The following is a 16,855-nucleotide window of genomic DNA, read 5'->3' as shown; positions in this document are numbered from 1 at the left end:
CCGATGCGGGGCTCGATCCCAGGACCCTGGGATCATGACCTGAGCCGAAGGCAGAGGCTTTAACCCACTGAGCCACCCAGGCGCCCCTAGAGTATAGTTTTATAACTACTTTTGTTTTTTGTTTCTTATAGTCTGAATCTTAGAGTAACATCATCTTTAATTCCAACTTTGCTTTTAAGGCATGTTATATATCCATGAATCAAATGACCTACATTTTCAATATATCATTTATATATAAGGAAGCATTAATTTGCAATCCTAAAGGTTCCTATCATAATGATAATATAATAATACCATCATAATTATAATGTATAAATACAGTATAAGTATCAGTCATTGATAATAATATAAAATAACATGTATTTTACTATTGTATGTATTTTACTAGTCTTATGTTGGATCATAGTATCTTAATTATACAATGGAATGATTCATTTATACTTGTGGGACAAAATGACATTAGTTGTTTATAGATAATTTTTTACCTTTTGTCTTTTACAGGCTGAAGAGAAAGCTCATTCAGAGGTAAAGTTTGTAGCATGCTTGTATTTGACGCTTTGTTTACATTTGTGATGAAATGAATGTTTCCACCACTGGAGGGCTCTATGATACAGTAGCATAGCTGTCCCGTGCTGCTGATGGAAGCAATGCTCTAGTTGTCAAATGGTCTTTGGTATTTCCTCATAAAGAAAATGAAAGGAAGTTTTAAAAGCAAGCCCTCCTCTCACATTCTAGAATGGAGTTTGAGATCAACAACTAACAAATTGCCTGTAGTACTAAGCACTCATTGAGTCTGCTGAATGAATGAATGTGTGGTCTTGCACATTTATTGTAGTCCCCTTTCCCCAGCGCCTACGAGATGAACTGCATAGGATTAATGAAACTGTTGAATCTTGGGCACCAGACCTCCACAATAGAAGCTACCAGCATCCCAGCCCATCTGTTTCATGCCAGAACTTTGCTTCTCTAATAGCCACTTTATGTCTAGTGTGGTATATGGAACTAATCACACACATTTCACAAATACTTTGTCGCAATCATGTACGAATCAGATTCGGAGAGAATATTCTTTTTATTTCCCTTTGCGAAATAATTGTCCTACCCAAGGAGAGCAGGACTTTAATTAGGCCTTTATTCAAGGTGTGGTAATGACTATTTGATTGGCTTACACTGAGGCAATTAGACCACAGAGAAAATCAGTGTCTTGGCAGTAGCCTTTGCAAAGGAACTCCTTGCCTTACTTTGCTTTATGTAAAATTTGTGCTGTGTTAAAAATATCAAAATAGTATTGATTATAGCAATTTGATCTTTATAATTGCTATACAAAAAAGTGAATATGTTTAGGGAAAAAAACCCTAGATTATTTTATTTACATGGACAGGACACTTCTAATTTGATTATAATATGGTTACTGAGGTATTCAAATGTTGCCTATTTGCCTGATTAGTACTTCTCTGACCTTGCCTTGTATCATTCCTCCCCTTAATGGGTCATGGTTTTTTAAAAATAATTTATATTATTAAAAGGTTGCCTAGATTACATTGTAAAGGATCTTATAATAGATACTATTAATTTGAGAAAGGCTCTTTGGCTTTGTATTGGTTTAAGATAAAATAGATGGTCTGTTTTCTGGGACTATCTGTGGTCATCATTCAAATGCAAGTCAAGTCCTATTTGGGGCTAGTGTACCTCCTTTTAAAAAAAACCAGGAACAAAATGAATTCACATTTGGTGAAATTATGCAAGTGTCCACAGTCTCTGCTTCCAGCTTAAAGTCCACAACTTTCTTTGAGTTCCTCAATGTTGACTACCATTTCTTTTCCACAAAAGAGGGGGGAAGAAAAAAAAGACAGTTAATGAACTATGTCAGGAATGCTCTTTCAAACTGAGACAGTATCCCAAAAGTCCACCCATGGCAACAGAGACTTCTTTTTGCAGAAATGAGAAGAATTAGAGTGCAATGTTTGGCATCTAAGTAACTAAGAACCTTTGAGACCAGAAGTCTACTTATAGATTTAGCCTCAGACAGTAGTTGATGTTTTACCCTTACTAATCTGTGTTTACATGTCTCAGCAACAGGAGGCATGCAGATTTATTTGCAGAAAGTGCTTATATTAACCATTTAAATTCGATATGAAATATTACCTTTATTTGGTTCAATTTTATTCTACTGTGAACTTAGCTAAAAAGGAAGGCAACTAGCATATTTATTTTGTTGGCTTATCTAATTATTTGAACAGTATTACTAAATTCCCCCTCAGTTTTAAACTATAGGTAATCTATAAAGCATTTCTTCTCTGAATTAATAGTAACTCAATGAATAACAGGAATTATAATAAAGATTTGGGAAGGCTTCTCTGAGTGTTAGTCATTGAAACTCTACCTAATAAAATTATTTTCAAATACGGACTCAATATATCTGGAAATAAGCCAACTTTCAGGGACTCCAGGATAGTCTACAGCTTCTGAGAAGTTGCCAAACTACAGAAAAATTAAAATAAGCATGCATCCAAAAAACTGAATTTTTTTTTTTTTGCTAAAACTCCATGCTAAACACCATGCTAGAATATTCAGTACTTTTTGCTAAAAGAAGACCTAGAAGAAATGTGTACGTGTATATTTAGTTTTTAAAAAGAAAATATTTTACTGCCTGAGTTTTATTATCACTAATTCCCAGAGCTAGAAGAATCAACAGAGAAAGTCAAGTGATTCTAGAGCCAGGCAAGTAGAACCATGGAGCAAGGAAGCATCCTTTAATTTGCACATTTGAGTCCTAACCTTGAACATAGTCACTTACCTCTCCTGACCCGTGGCATTTGACTGTTACTATATATATATAGCTAGTGTTCACATTTCTTTGGCTTTTCAGGAATTAGTACTGATACACTAATTAAGAGGTTGCATGAGCGAAATATGGTATTTGCTTTCTTGGATTGAATTCTTAGTTTTAAGGAAAAATCTAGCTTATTGAACTGATCTTTTTAAATTACACTCAGCAAATCCACAAACTGCGGCGAGAATTGGTTGCATCACAAGAAAAGGTTGCTACCCTCACATCTCAACTTTCAGCAAATGTAAGTCACTTTTTATTCTTTTTTGATATATTAAAACAGATTTGTATGTAGTAAATGGGATAATTTTGCAAACTTTAAATGTCCCAAAACAGTCTTCAGTCACTCATATAAAGGTGAACTTTCCTGCACACTGAGTAATGAAATGTAAACCCTAATTGACATAGTTAATTTTTATTTCTTCTAAAGTTGGAAATATTAGTAACAGTTTCAAGGGTTATCTCTTTTCTTATGTTTTATTTTTATTACTCTCCTTAGATTTTTTTTTTTTCAAGCCACCACACGGTTGGGGGTTGATAGCTATTAACTTTGGAAGATAAAAAATTCTATGTGCCCTGACTTCTTCAGTGCAATTTACTGGGCAATTAGTTAAGCATCCAATTAAATCCCACCCCCCGCCCAAAATTAGGTCCAAATTTGGGTATCCGAGCAATACTGTAAATGAGAGATAGCTCTCTTAAAAATTTTGGCAGCCTTCTCACAACAGTTTGACCCATTGAGAATGGCAAAAAGGATGCCAACAAAGACCATCAATAATATTAACATTTATTGGATATCTTTCAGTGTGCCAGGGAGTCCTGAGAACAGATGCAGAATAGTACAGGGGAACGTGTAGCATTGTGCCTGGTCCTAAGCAGCATAGTGTCGGAAGCAGCAGTGAGGAGTAAGGAAGCTCCTGCTGTTTTGCCATATGTCCTGCCACATCCATTCAACATTAAGCTGCTCAGTTGGATGGTGTAGCTTTGGGACCCTCATCTGCCTCACCAATCCCTACTCTCCATTGAGGTTTTTCTACGTCCTGGACAAAGCAGGACATAGCAAGAGAGAGCAGGTGTAGTCCCACAGGGTAGAACTTGATTAAGAGGGATTTTAAGGATAAAAAGTATTGTGTAATATAACTTCCACAGCATGTAAGTAAGTCATTTCACTCACCGTAGATTCATTTTAGCAGTGTGTTTGAAGGGGTTTTATCTTCTCAACCTTGGGAGAATCAGATTCATTTGGGATTGTGTGTATTTATTTTTATAGATGTTGTCGGGGGATTGTTAAAACTCATAGTTTTAGAGAATTTTGGGGCAATACTGGAAGAGAATGGAATTATTTAAGCTATAGTTCACATCTAAGAATAAGTCTTAAATATTTCAGAAGCAGCTATAAATTTTATACTATAGGCTGGATGAATAATAGCATAAAATACTCTGTCTGGGCTCCTGAATCTTTACCAAGAGGACATATGACAGTGTAAATGCCAAAAACACACTGGGTTGGGTTTATCTGCAATGAGGAAGGCTCAGTGACAGGCCCTATGCCTTGGATAACCAAGATATTTGCGGATGTCTTTAATGATTCATCAGGATTTTACTTTATTGTGTAAATGTCTCTCCCATGAATTTATATATGCAGCTATTAGCATAATAAACATCCTCTCTACATTATGGAATTGGGGCTTTTACAGTATTTTTTAAACTGTTGCCATTTAAAAAGCATTACATGCAAGTATATAATAAAAAATATATATTTGTTTTTCCCTCAGATACCCTTCCTAAATATAGTTGTTGGGTTGGGGTGGGGGTAATTGTTGACACATGATGTGACATTGTTTTCAGGTGTGCAGCTTAGTGATTTGACAAATTTGTGCATTATGCTACGTTCACTGCAAGAATTGGTGACCATCTTTTCCATTACATCACTATTACAATATCATTAACTGTACTCCTTATGCTCTGTTTTCTGTTCCCATGATTTGCTCATTCCATGAACTGAGGCCTGTGTCTCCCTCTCCCCTTCACCTATTTGTCTACCTGCTTTCCCTCTGGCCCCCATCAGTTCATTCTCTGTATTTATAGTTCTGGCTCTGCTTTTTGCTTGTTCTTTTTTTTTTTTTTTTTCAGATTTCATTTATAAGTGGAACCATACGCCATTTGGTTTTCTCTTTTCTCTCATTTGTGTTTCACTTAGCATAATAACTCAAGGTCCATTTATGTTGTCTCAAAAGGCTCAATCTCATCCTTTTTTATGACCATGTAATGTTCGGTTGTTAGTTTCTTGTATTTCCTTTCAACATTGATCTGTTTTTATAGCCATGAATACAGATACGCAGTACACACTTGCAAAGGCTTGCATGTACGTGCACTTGTACACACACACACACACACACACACACACACAGGAGCAACCAAATTTTAACATAAGGGAGCAGTCCTGAAATTTGACTCTGTGCCATTGTTTGGAAAGGGAACAAAAATATTTTAAAGGTGTCAGTCTTTGCCTACCTACCACTTCTGCTCCAGTCATACAGACCACACTGATTTTCACTGATGTGTTTGCATGACCTTACCTCAGATATTCTCAGCAGAGCATTGGTATGACCACCAGAGGGTGAAAATTGTTTTTTTTTTTGTTTGTTTGTTTTGTTTTTTTTTTTTGGTGAAAAATCTTATACCTTTTATCCATAAAGCAATTACACATAGAGTACATAAACAGGTATCCCACATATCTATGGTATTATAACATCATGGAGAAAGGGGGCTATTAGGAAAAAAGCATCTACAATGTCTCCTCAAGGAACAATAATGGAAAAAGGAATGAATACAGAATTAGAGGAAGTAGTGTCAAATAGACAATTTTGTTTAAAAAGTGCTGGTCTTAGAGAAAATGCCCAAATGTCTCCAGCTTCCCCTCGCCACATCTATGTTACCCTTAGTAGTGCTTTTTGCACACAGATGGGAGCCTAAATTATATCCTATTTTGCATGCCTTTTTTTTTCACTTCATAATACATTTTATAAATATTCTGAAATCACCTTAGAGCCACAGAAAAAACTATATATATAGCAACTTTATTTTTTTAAAAATCACTAACAACCAAAATATCCCTTCATATGTCATTGGATAAAACAAACCATGATAAATTTCTATCATGGTTTACTACTCGGTGGTCTTGTATGTCGATGTCAATTTGTATTTTTACACATATAATCTTCATACATTTAGAAATTCGAATTACTCGTAAATTACCTATTCACTGTAAATCATTATGAACTTACTTTCTTTACCGTTTGGTTTACAATGTCGCTTCAGATCTCAGAGCATATGAATCATCAAGGAATTTTTTTGTTAATATTTTATTTTTTCTAAAAAACAGTTCTAAAAAATACTGCATTTAAATTTCATTCAGAGAATATGTTCAGATGTTCAAAGTAACAAATTCAGATATTTGCTAATATCTGTTGGTGTGTAATATATGCATATATTATACATGTACAGAAATTAAATTAATCGTAAGACCGAATGAAATTATCTGTACAGAACTCTTTAATATAAGCCAAAAGTTATTTGTAACCTTGTAATCGTATTTGGAAGTAGAGATAAACCTTGTATTTTTTTAGTTTATTTAGACTAAAAGAGTAAAACCTTTATTTAGACAAAAGCTTTATTTAGACTAAAAGAGTAAAAGAGTAAACCTTTTAGTTTCTGGTTAAATAAGATCACTACAATGAGCATGATTGTAGAGAAGTGAAGTAGCAAAAGCCATGATTTTTTAAAGATTTTATTTATTATTTGAGAGAGCGAGCGAGCAAGCACAAGCAAGGGAAGTGGTAGGCAGAGGGAGAAGCAGATTACCTGCTGAGCAGGGAGCCCTACGCCAGGCTTCGTCCCGGAACCTTGGGATCATGACCTGAGTCAAAGGCAGACGCCCAACTGACTGAGCCACCCAGGCGCCCTGAGACAAGATTTTTATTAATTGTTACTTTTTGAAATTTAATGATTATTTAAGTATCTAGATATTCATTTTTTACTCAATATTTAATCACTCTATCAGGACTAAAATGATTTTCCTTAATTTGGGGTTTGTTTGTTTTTTTAATTGATCTCTTAGTTGATCTGTGTTTGGTCCAGGCAATAATCTTTTTATAAAGAGTCCACACAATAATCCATGTTTCAATTTTTACATTTGCTTCTCTACTAAAATGCTTCTTCCCCACTTTGTTAAAAGGAGCAGCAGCGGGTGCGCCTGGGTAGGGCAGTCGGTTAAGCATCTGACTCTTGGTTTTTGCTCAGGTCATGATCTCAGGGTTGTGAGATCAAGCCCCATGTTGGGCTCTGTGCTCAGAGTGGATTCTGCTTGAGACTCTCTTTCCCTCTCCCCCTGCTTTTTCTCTCTCTCTAATAAATAAATAGATCTTAAAAAAAAAAAAAAAAAAGGAGCAGTGGTAAATTAGAAAGGGGTCCAACCAACTCACTCCTCATTTGACTGGTAAAGTAAACCTTCATTCAATAGAATGTGCACTGAATCTTCCCATCCACTTTTGAAGTTCTCTGATTAGAGCTTCAGAAAGCCCCTGGAGGACTCTCTGTAAAGCCCTTTCTACTAGGATGTTTTTAGAAAGGAGAGAGGGTATGTTGGCAGACACTGCTGTCCAACCTTCCCTGAATCAGTACCCCACCTATGAACAGGAAGAAAAGAGGAGCGCCCCAGCAAGCATCTGTGAACATATGGTCATATCATGCAGTCAGCCAGGGGCCCTCTGGCCTCTCACCGGCACCTCCCTTCAGCCAAGTCCGATGGGGACCATTAGTTTATGTTCTAATATGTTTTGTTGATGAACCTCAGCTCTTACATATTTAGAAATGGGTACTAAGACGTTATTATTTCCATTTTTCAAAGATATCACTGAATGAATATGTCACAAAACAAAGGGTACTTTTTTTTTTTTTTCCTTTCAGCACATATGTCTTTTAGCCAAAAATCTCTCGGGTATTATTTTGTTTAGGATTGTGTCCTATTTTTTTGCTCTATTTAATATTTTTGTGTATTCCGGCAGTTACTCTTGCTTTTCTGCATCTCCTTTTACAGAAAACAATTTTGCACGTATTAACAATGACAAACACTGAAGGAACGCTTTTATGATGTGTAAAAGAAATGCGAAACGTTATTTATGATAATTTCAGAATCATTTTCAGTTCATCTATTGATTTTCAAATGTGAAGTCACATTTATATACATCTCCATATAAATCTATGTGTATCTTTTTTGGTTGATGGACCGTCACTAAATTCTGGGTGAGTGAGTACAATGCAGGCACTTTTTGTAATTTTCCATCTTACTGTTTAGCAGCACAATAATTCCCTTTATGTATAGATTCAGATTATATTATGGGATTCTAAAACTAAAGACAGTATATACTAGAAATACCTTCCCTTAACTAATATTCATCCGTGTCTATTTTATTCCCTTGACAAACTTCACCTAACACAAGTCAGGGATTGTATCATAGTGATACGATTTTACTCTGGCTTGAAAATTATGCAGCTGGTAATGAAAAAAATGAAGCAAGTAAACCGTGATCAATAGCCCCCCTAAGAATCCACAATTTTGGGACACCTGGGTGGCTCGGTGGGTTAAGGCCTCTGCCTTTGGCTCAGGTCATGGTCCCAGGGTCCCAGGGTCCTGGGATGGAGCCCCATATCGGGCTCTCTGCTCAGCGGGGAGCCTGCTTCCTCCTCTCTCTCTGCCTGCCAATCTGCCTACTTGTGATCTCTCTCTGTCAAATAAATAAAATCTTTAAAAAAAAAAAAAAGAATCCACAATTTTAAAAAAGTCATCATTTTATTAAGTTTTTCAGGTAAGATCTATTGTTCTATACTCAATTGGTTTTACTTTCCATTTTCCTTCCACTGAGGTGACAAAGATCATCACTGGTAGGAATGGTATCTGTTATTGGTCTCTTGGACTCCCTTTCCATTAATCCAACTGGTGAGAAATTTAACCTGTATTACCTTCAAAGTAACAAAGTTAATCTGATAACCTAAGCCAAGGCCACATAAATTTAAAGCAGTATTTCACTAACATACTCACAACATATTTTTCATGGAGAATAATGTGACTTAAAATGTTCTTTGGTAACCACTTACACGTTTTCGTACGAGTAATTAATGAACAGCAATGTTCCAAAAATTAAAAACTGACATTGTCATAGTGAACGTTTTGTATTAACTAATAGCTATGAAATACAGGCAGTATATTTATTCAGCATATTCACATTCCTATTTTCTTTGTCGTATTTTAACTCCTGTTTAACTGAGAAAATATGCATAGAAGGTAAAAGTAAAATTTCCTTCCGAGTTTTTACATTCAAGTTTATATATCTGATAATTAAGCTGTACAGTTGTTTGGGAGAATTAAAATTGCAATATTGAGTAGAATCTTGCGTTTCTTTTAGTACATATTAACAGTGGTTTCCAGCCAGAATTTCCTCTATTCTAAAAGAAAGTGAGAGATTTTATTTTAGGATTTAGTATCCCATTGTATAGTCACAGCAGGATTATTGTTAATAACCTCAATGGGAATCAGCACAAATGGTCAATCGTGGACAAATATATTATAAATCATAAAGCAATGTATTCCAGCAAAAATCTAACTCCTGTGACATACCACATGTTTGAATCTCAGAAACACAATGTTAAGAAAAGGAAAATAGTCACAAAAAAATTGTGGCACATGATTCCACTCTGATAGTTTTAAAAATAGAAAAGCTAAAAGATAGTGTTTAGAGATGCAAGCTTTGTTGTGTAACTATAAAGAGAAGTAAGAAAATAATTATCATAAGTGTTATAAGAATAGTGGTTATCTTTGGGGCAGGGAGAGGGGAACATAGAGGAAAGGTAAGGGAACACTTCTACAATCTTCTTGACGTGGCTGGTGACTGTATGAATGTTCACTGCTTGAGAGACCAGTGAGCTGTGCGTTTTCATTTGGTTCACTTTTAATATGGTTAATATGGTTTAATATGGTTTTGTTCACTTAAAAGTTTTTTACAATAAAAAAGTTTATGTATGAGAGAAAATGGAACGTAACCTTATGTTAATCTCTGATATAGTCCTAAGTCTGATGTAAGGATATTCCTTGTTGTTGGAAACATTTTCAACTACGAGATACTGTTCTTTTTTTTTTTTTTAAGAGTGTTATTTATCCTAATAAGTCTGCTAACTAGCCTTGGAATATAATTCTCAAGGTTATGTGCATGTGTGTGTATGTATGAGATTGAGAGAGAGAGAGAGAGAGAGAGAGACAGTTGGTGGGGCGGGGGTTGGGGAGATAGAGGCAAGAGAGAGTGGAAAAAGAATAAAGATTTGTGCTGGTGGACTGAAGATTAATTGAAGTATTCTTCACAAATGATCTTTATATTGTTGTGTCAGGAAAAGAAAGGGAGCACAAGATAAGCTCAGAGCTAGGAACAAAGATGCCTTTATATGTAATACTAATGAAAGAGACTTGTACATTCTAGCTGTTACCAATAATGGAATAAACTTCTTGCTGTTATCAGTAGTGGAATAAACTTCTAGCTGTTACAACTAATGGAATAAATTTCTAGTGCCCTAATTCTTGGGACTCCTAGCATCTGTCTGATAATAGCTACCTCAGCTTTTCAGCTCTACTAGAGTAACAAGGTGACGTATTTTAATAAGTCCTTTTACTCCCTTCTCTTAAAAAATTAATCTTTTGCCAAGGATTGCCAAATTTCCCCACCCTTGACACGTATAGTTTTTTACAGATGTAAGGTGTAAAATATTCTATCATTGTATCTTTGTAAGGGAATAATAAAATTTGATCAGTCTAAGATAAGACAGGATGAGACTGGGGAGGGAGACAAACCATAAGAGACTTTCAATCTCAGGAAACAAACTGAGGGTTGCTGGGGGCTGGGAGGGGTAGGGAGAGGGTGGCTGGGTGATGGACATTGGGGAGGGTATGTGCTATGGTGAATGCTGTGAATTGTGTAAGACTAATGATTCACAGGCATGTACCCTGAAGCAAATAATACATTATATGTTAATTAAAATATATAACTAAAATATTTTTTTAAAGGCACCTGTAGCTCTCCTCCAGCAACAGTGAGAGATTGAAGCATCTCTCCATGCTTAATATTCTGTGGGTGAAGCTGTTGGATAATGGCGTGCCAACAGAGACTGGCCTATTCAAGAGCTGTAAGATTGTCAAATACTTCTTAATCATAAGAGTTAGTGTCTTATACCTCAATATGTATAATTCCCTGAGATTTAAAATAAAACCCAAAAGCCATGAAAACTTAAATAAAATATGACTGAATATCATCTCTAGCTGGCCTCCCCGCACTTCCTTAGTTGAAGGGAATAAAGTAGAAATAAAAGCCCTATTATTGAAAGGAGTTTGGAAAGTGAAGACAACTCTTTCTGATTCCATTCTTTGTACACACAAAAAGAGGAAAGATCGTGTGTTAGCTGTCAGCAGATGTCTGACACTTGAAGGAGAGGATCATTACAACGAAGGAGCTAACAATATCTCCAAAGGTCATCATACACGTATAAAAATGAGAAACATTTGTCCATTGACTGTGGCAGTGGCCTCCTCTTGAGCTTTAAGTCTAAAAACTTGGCAACTCCGAACTTTATTCAGTATTTTGGGTGTCAAATCCTCTGTGATATGCAAGTCAGAAGGTGTTGTTATTTGCAAAATACCATCCTTTTTCAGAAGTTGAACTCACATTAAATGTCAAGAGATGGAAGCGCTGAATTTAAACTGAAGTTTAGAAATGACATAAACAAAGATTTACATTGAAGGAGAGTCGTCATTGAAAGCTAACCATGATGGTCATAGTATTTAAAGAGTTAGAATACCTGAAATTAAGCATTTTATAAAATCAAGAGTTGTCATCCATCCACATAAGGTTCTGACATTCAAAACGTGTTCCTTCCATTTTTGTTCCCAGGCTCACCTCGTAGCAGCTTTTGAGAAGAGTTTAGGGAATATGACTGGCCGACTGCAGAGTCTGACCATGACAGCAGAACAGAAGGTATGTCCAAGAAATGCCACGGGGGGCTTGATATAAGACAGCAAGTTGCAGAGAATGTTTAAACAATGCATGAGGGGCAGCTCCTTAAACATGATGTGGCAGAGGATACATTACACACTAAACTGGAAAATGACAAGATAATACTTTTTCTTTTCAGATTTTAATTTTTAAAGACATATGATTCAGTTTAACCCATAGCAGAGCACACACATCACATACACACACACACGGGCACACACACACAAAGTTCTTCCCAGGCAGTCTATTATTTTACTCCCGGTTGGACCTATTAAAAGAATACCAATGTTTAGGAAGAGAAACAGTTGTATAGGAGAAGAGTTAGAATATTCTAGGAACAACTTGTTATACAGTTGGCAAGAATTGCACTCCGATAAGAATTTTCACAAACACGTGGTCTGCAAGCCCAGATACAGATGATGGCTATAAGCAGAGATAGCTGTGGAGAAAGTCTGGAGGAGAGGTGAGGACTCTGTAAAGGAAGGGGCTCACGTTACAGCAGCTGTGGGACAAGAGGCTGAAACACTGATCCTGAGCTGAAGTTTAGAAATACAGAATGCTAGATGAAAATTTGTGTCCTTTTGGAGTAATGGGGATTAGTTTGCATCTGGGATTGCTGTCTTTGAAAAGTAAAGTTAACTCGTATCAAAAATCTTTAAATAAACCCAAAGAGTTTTATGGAAGGGGGAAGGAATTCTAAAAAGAAAGAAACAGAGAATTTAGTTCATGAGGCAAACATATCAAAAAGGCTCATGTTGCCAGGAAAGAATATGGACACTTTCCATGGGAGGACCAGTAACTTACCTGTCAGCCATTATTTTGGTAACCCTGACCTGAGACCTTGGATCAGTGTAAGAGACGGATGAAGTGTCTAAAACTATATGGAAACATTTCTAAAAACTGCATATGGGCATAATGTGAGCAAACGTCCATAGTTTTCATCTAATTTCCAAAGAGATCCAAAATCAAGAAAGCTTTGGATATTTTCAGAATCAGTACCTATTTCTGTCCTGAGAAATGGCTTCAGTTTTGTCTTCAGTTCTGCAAAGTATGTCATTAGCTTTAGAGAACTAGTATATGTTACCATTTCATCAGTTTACCATTTTTTAAGTTAAAAAAAAAAAACCAAAAAACAAAAAACACCTAACAGACCAATTAAACTCAGGAGAAAACCAAATATTCCTGTACTAGCCTGGTGTAATTAGCAAACTCTGTTTTATTTGCCCTTATCTTCATTCTCCTGTTTCAGAGATTTTCCCCTGCCCATGGAAGAGAATACTGTGCATCCCTGTCAAACCTGTTCTGTAAGGGAAGGTGACAAATGCCTCTTGAACATAGGAATTTTATCTTCATCTTTTTTTGAAGGGGAGAGAAGCCGCCCAGTTTACCACTTCACTATGTAACCTAAGAGCTCAGCAAACAGGATGACGAGGTCATTTAGAGCAGCCAAGTGGGGAAGAATATGAATGTTGGAGCCCAAGAAAGCTTGAGTATGAATCTCGGGGACCCTCTTAAGAGCTGTAGAATCTTCTTTTGCTGACCCTCACGGTCATCATTTTAGAAGTCAGGTTTATAATAACTACCTTGCAGAATCACTCTGAGGAATAAGCAAGATACTATCTAAGGCCACACACGGTGGATAGTCCAAAAAAAAAGTTACCTTTCTTTACATTTCCCTCCTTTTTTCCCTTAAAAAAATGTAGGTTAAACCAAATTCATCATTGGCCATTTGCCGGTGTCTTGCTAAAAATCATGGTTAGTATTCAAGTCTCAGTGTCTTCAAGAAATCAAAATTAACATTTTTTACCATCCCATATTTCCTTTGATTCTTTTGTATTTATAAGTTAAACTTCTTATAGATATTGAAAAACTATGACGCATTTGTTAATTTGTAATGCCTCTGAATAATGCCTGAGTGTTTTTAAAATGTATCTGCATAATATGCGGAATTTTATAACTGTGTGCACATTAACCATAAAGGAACATTGCCGAAGCTATAAAATTTTCTCAGAAGATATCATGGTGTCTGAAATTGCCTTGCCATTTTTTAACTGAAAATAAAGTGATTGCATGTCTCATAGCAAGCCGTACACACACAACAACATTAGTAATTGGTTTATTTTACTAATCTGAGATTTATAACTTGCGTACTTCCAAGGTGGTTTTGGGAATCATAAAATTAATTGCAATATGAAATGGCACAATTCCATAACAGAATCTAGTGCAAACAAGCAGAGGAATGTATATAACAAGATGCCTGAGCCTATGTAATCGGTACCACAAAGCACTGAAAGGAGTTGAATGTCAAGGAGGCTAAGGCACAAAGGGAGATTGCTTGGCCTGTCTGTTCTCATTTTCTGACCAGAAGAGCATAATTTAGATCAAAGAGACAAACTTTTTGGCACTGAATTCAAGGACAAATTTATTGTAAAGTTTCTTAAATTGGGGTCATGGAATAACAAAAGGCAAAACCGCTGTTCAAATAGACATTTCTCTAAAAGCTGAGGGCATAACATTTAATCATATTTCAGTAAAGTCATTTCTTCAGGGAGCTGAGATAAAAGGGTATATTGCTCTCTGGTGATCCAACAATCCTGGGAAAAAGATTAGTGCATATAGAGCAGAGGTTTTGAAACTCTGTTCTTCGAGTTCCAAGGCTCATTTGTCCATTTAATCATTCACCAAAGCTATGTTGAATTTCTACTGTGTATGAGAGATGGCTCTAGCTAGTGAGAATTCAGCAGTGAAATATATATATGTAGGTAACATATACTACATATAATATATGTATGCATTTTATTTATATACACATACACACACATGCTGTTTACATCCTAGTTTATAACTGGTTAAAATATAAAATAGAGTTTATTTTCTAATAGGTGACAGATTAGGATTAAAAATACAGGATTTCAGGTGAGGATAAGCACCACTGAGAATGTTGAGAGTGAGGATGTTGGGAGGCAAGGTGGGATGCTAACACATGAAGCAACAAAAGCCAAGATGGTTACATGGTCTTGGCTACATACTTAAATGTAAATGAAGCTGGGACTCAAATCCAAGTGTCTGGACTTCTTCTGGCTTCAAAGTATGATTTTCAACAATCATATGGCATTAATAGCCTGAAAGCTGTATGAAAATTTTAGCTTGATTTTATAAACCAAGTCCACTTCCTTGAATAGTGTCTTAAAATCTTTCCTTGTTCCCAGGTGCCGTATCTGGAATCCTGGTTCTCTTACCAGAGCACTGCTTTTATACATTTATAGCCTGGTGAGAAAGAAAAGACATGTATGAATCGCTCAGGAGGCAGAAAATTTGGGGTGCCATTGGAAATATAATAATAGTGTCCTGAGAGGGCTCACAGGGGACCACCGCATCTTGACTTTGGTTCCAGAAGTGAAGATGGCACGGATGGAAGTAGGGGTAGGGGTAGAAGATGGCACGGGTGGAAGATGGGAGTAGATGCGACACAGAGGGGGCCCTTTGGGCTCTAGGAGGATGAAAAAGAATAATTCCAGGAAAACGGAGGACTACGTGTCGTAGAAGAAGGGGCACAGTGAGCATGAGCAGCAAGGAGGGATATTAAGGGAGACATTAAGGGACGTGGAGAGGGAAAACGTGAAACTAAGGCTAGAAAGATGTCTAGGGAATCTGGTCCTTGAAAACAAGGAGCCATTCCAAGGCTTTTGACTCTAAACTAACATGATAAAAGTTAGTTAATGAAGATCAGTTCATCAGCATTTTCCGACAGTTTAACAGCATCCTCAGTAGCCACTGGAAGGCTACGTGCTACATAATAGTAAGTTTATAAGTAGGGAAAATTGAGATACTTGTCATGAATGCTTGTTGGCTGGAGAGAGAAATTGTCTCTAAGTATTGCCCTATACCTAACCTAAGGTTCAACAGATGGCAACACTGACATAGTCTGATCAAGAATTTTGCCTGGAGGGGCGCCTGGGTGGCTCAGTGGGTTAAGCCTCTACCTTTGGCTCAGGTCATGAGCTCAGGGTCCTGGGATCGAGCCTCACATCGGGCTCTCTGCTCAGCAGGGAGCCTGCTTCCCCTCTCTCTCTCTGCCTGCCTCTCTGCCTACTTGTGATCTCTGTCAAATAAATAAATAAAATCTTAAAAAAAAAAAAAAGAATTTTGCCTGGATTTATGGTCCTTGTCCCTTTATTAGCACTTCTCCATCAAGACTCTTTGAGAGAATGAAGATTTAATGGCCTGAGATATCTATTATAAGTGATAAAAATAACTTTTTTCTCTGCGTCTAGAGTGGTACGACCTTTGTACCATCCTTGTCAGAACTGAAAAAAAAATGCCATTCAAATTTTTGTTCAGCACTTTATTTTCTTATAGAATACCAGATGACAAAGGCTATAATGCAAGTCATCAAAATGGCAAGAATTTTACAAATCTGTATTTTTATGAATGAATTTTTTTCAGAACTACTGCTAAATTCCAGCAAACTTACTAAGGCTATACTCACTGATAATTTGAAGACTTTCAAATTATTTCCCTGTAGCAGTTGTGCCAGAGGCCATTAGAACATATATTGAGGTGTACTTGGTTAGTCTTTTTAGAATGTCAGAACACAGGGGCACGTGGGTGGCTTAGTTGATTAAATGTCTGACAGAGTTGTGATACTGAGACCCACATCCAGCTCCCTGCTGGGCGTGAAGCCTGCTTAAGATGCTCTCTCTGCCTCTCTCTCTCTCTCTCTCTCTCTCTCTCTCAAAATCATTAATTCACAGGAATGTCAGAGACAGCAGAGGGATATCTTTTTGTAGAAGTGGTAGAGCTCAGATATTGATCCTCATGCCAACTGTAAAGTCTGGGGTTTGCTCATTCTTACTTCTGTGAAGCTACTTTTTTGGTGACTAGATAAATAGACACTTAAGCATTAAAAATGAGAAAATGCAAAGCCAATTAT

The 16,855-nt window shown here is 36.6% G+C and overlaps 1 protein-coding gene across 2 annotated transcripts in view; it reads left to right on the top strand.

Annotated features, from left to right (window-relative positions):
- Window positions 1–16,855, top strand: part of LOC111142108 (neuron navigator 3) — a 387,056-nt gene that overhangs the window by 320,667 nt on the left and 49,534 nt on the right. For both annotated transcript variants that reach the window (XM_022495074.1, XM_022495073.1), the window contains exons 21-23: window positions 502–525; window positions 2,997–3,074; window positions 11,821–11,904. In XM_022495074.1, the coding sequence (XP_022350782.1) occupies window positions 502–525; window positions 2,997–3,074; window positions 11,821–11,904 (186 nt within the window). The remainder of the gene's footprint in view (window positions 1–501; window positions 526–2,996; window positions 3,075–11,820; window positions 11,905–16,855) is intronic.

Source organism: Enhydra lutris, unplaced genomic scaffold, assembly GCF_002288905.1.
Source record: "Enhydra lutris kenyoni isolate GAN:26980312 unplaced genomic scaffold, ASM228890v2 scaffoldscaffold7, whole genome shotgun sequence".
NCBI lineage: Eukaryota > Metazoa > Chordata > Mammalia > Carnivora > Mustelidae > Enhydra > Enhydra lutris.
The sequence above is the reverse complement of the archived record's forward strand: the minus strand, read 5'-3'. Positions and strand labels throughout refer to the sequence as shown.